Source organism: Mandrillus leucophaeus, unplaced genomic scaffold, assembly GCF_000951045.1.
Source record: "Mandrillus leucophaeus isolate KB7577 unplaced genomic scaffold, Mleu.le_1.0 Scaffold649, whole genome shotgun sequence".
Lineage (NCBI taxonomy): Eukaryota > Metazoa > Chordata > Mammalia > Primates > Cercopithecidae > Mandrillus > Mandrillus leucophaeus.
In genome coordinates, this window is record NW_012107019.1 from 835,727 (window position 1) to 838,088 (window position 2,362).

A 2,362-nucleotide genomic window follows, 5' to 3' on the forward strand; every position below is an offset into this window, starting at 1 on the left:
GAGTAGCTAGGATTACAGGCACATGCTGCCACGCCTAGCTAATTTCTTTTGCATTTTAGTACAGACGGGGTTTCATCATGTTGCCCAGGCTGGTCTTGAACTCCTGAGCTCAGGCAATCCACCTGCCTCGGCCTCCAAAAGTGCTAGGATTACAGGCGTGAGCCACCGCGCCTGGCCAAAATTCCTGTTAATAGAGATAGTGAACTATTATGTGCTAGAGAGTTGTTTAACTCTACTCTTTTGAAATGTTACCTTGTCATCCAGCTTTGGAAATCACCCGCTGTTCTTCCCAGGCAGGTAAGAAATGTATTAGACTTAAGTCAATCTGTAGGTCAGAGAAAGACTGGGCACAGGTGAGGGAGATGCCTGGAATCCAGGAGTTCATAGTCTTGGGGAAGCCTCAAAGTGAGCCCCATGATATGTCCCTGCATTCAACAGATCATCCAGGCCAGGCGCAGTGGCTCAGGCCTATAATTCCAACACTTTGGGAGACCAAGGCAGGAGGATTGCTTTAACCCACGAGTTCAAGACCAGCCTGAGCAACATAGCAAGACCCCATCTTTCCAAAAAGTAAAAATAAAAAAGGAAAATTAGCCTGGTGTGATGGTGCACACTTGTAGCCCAGCTACTCAGGAGGCTGAGGTGGGAGGATCACTTGTGCCTTGGAGGTTGAGGCTGCAGTGAGCCATGATTATGCCACTGCACTCCAGCCCCTGGGTGACAGAGCAAGACCCTGTCTCAAAAAAAGAAAAAAAAAAAGAGGTCATCCAGCCTGCCCTTTGGGAAGAAACACTCTGCCAAGTGTCCTCTCTACCTTGTAAGCCTGCCCGGCAGGGACCAAGACATAAACCTGCACCCATTCTCAGGTGTCTAACAAGTTAGTGCCTGGCTCGGCTTTTAGCAAGAGGTAAATCCATTCAGCTCCACAAATACCAACCCACCCATCGTGAACGGTGCTCTTTCACTCCATTTCCATATTCTGGCTTACTCAGTTTTTTAGAAGAATCATGATGGCCTTAGGAGTCCTGGGTCAAAGGGGATCCCTGAGCTGCCAGGCAGGGGCACAGACCACAAGGAAACCCACCTTCCATCCCAGGATTCTAGAACAGTGGTTCTCAACTCTGGCTACACTTTAGAATGACCTAGGAAGTGATTTAAAAATGCTAATGCCCATACCCCATTCCCAGCCTTTTAAATCAGAATTCTGGGGGTCCAGCCAGAGCCAAACTAGTTTTTGAAAATGCCACAGATGGTTTCACTGTGCAGCCAGAGGCGGGAACTACTTGGCTAGAGGCTAAAAGTTTCAGAGTTCTAGCAGTTAGATGGCAGGAATGAAAGTACCCGGCTGGCCTTGGCACAGGAAATGGAAGTTGACCCAGCTTTTAAATAACCCTTACTGTTAGAACAGCGACCGAGTCTCCGTATGTACTGATAAGAAGGGCAGGCAGAAAGACTCCATGGGAGGCAGGACTCAGGATGCTGTCTTCTGAGGCCTGAACTCGGGGCAGGGGTTTCTTGACCCTGCACTGGTAGTGTGGTCAGTGGTGTGTGACTGTGTATTGGTGTCTGAGTGTGGCCATAAATGCGTGAAGGTCAGCTCTGCCAAGTCACAAGGCTCGTTAGGTTCTGAATTAAAGGTAAATAATTCTGGAAATATTTATGATTGTATGTAATACATTTTGTTTATCATTGTGTTCTATGAATAGGATCATGATTATGGATGAATTTGAACATTCATTAGATTTTTTTTTTTAATTATTCAGTTGCTTCTTGGTTTATATCTCCACTGTTGTCTGGTTTCATGTCTGGCCTGCTGTTTGTACTCATCAGAATTTTCATCTTAAAAAAGGTAAGTGGGGCTGCTACGTTTAATTAAATCCTAGGAACTAATTTTGGCTCTGCTCAGTAGAAATTAATAATGAGAGGGGTGAGAGGAATAATTGTATTCATACGTTGTTAAGGAACAGCACCCTGCAGTTAGCGTCAGATGTTATTATAAATAGCCAGAAAGAGCCAAGGTAAATTACCCAGAGATTCCCCCAGAAACAAGCACTGTAAATAGTGTTTCTTGGCTCTGTACTTTAATTCATTAATCAACACTCCCAGAAATTGTGCTGAGACCTCAAAAAGGAAAGGTAATTATTTCCTGAATGTTAAGCAGAATAGAATGAGATAGTGTTAAGATTTTGAAACTGTCATTAAAAAACAGCTGGAGAATTTCCTTACCCAAATGTGAAGGTGTTTTCCTTTTTTTTTTTGTTTTTTTTTTGTTTTTAATGGATAGAGCAAGACTGAAACACTGACTCAATTTGAGGAAAGGATAAAAAGAAGGAAATACACCTATTAGGTACATCTTGTCTAA

The 2,362-nt window shown here is 43.9% G+C and overlaps 1 protein-coding gene across 1 annotated transcript in view; it reads left to right on the top strand.

The window, feature by feature from the left end:
- The window catches only part of SLC20A2 (solute carrier family 20 (phosphate transporter), member 2), a 127,527-nt gene that overhangs the window by 44,580 nt on the left and 80,585 nt on the right, over nt 1-2,362 (top strand). Inside the window, exon 4 of the mRNA XM_012001058.1 lies at nt 1,742-1,849. Coding sequence (XP_011856448.1) covers nt 1,742-1,849 — 108 coding nt within the window. The remainder of the gene's footprint in view (nt 1-1,741; nt 1,850-2,362) is intronic.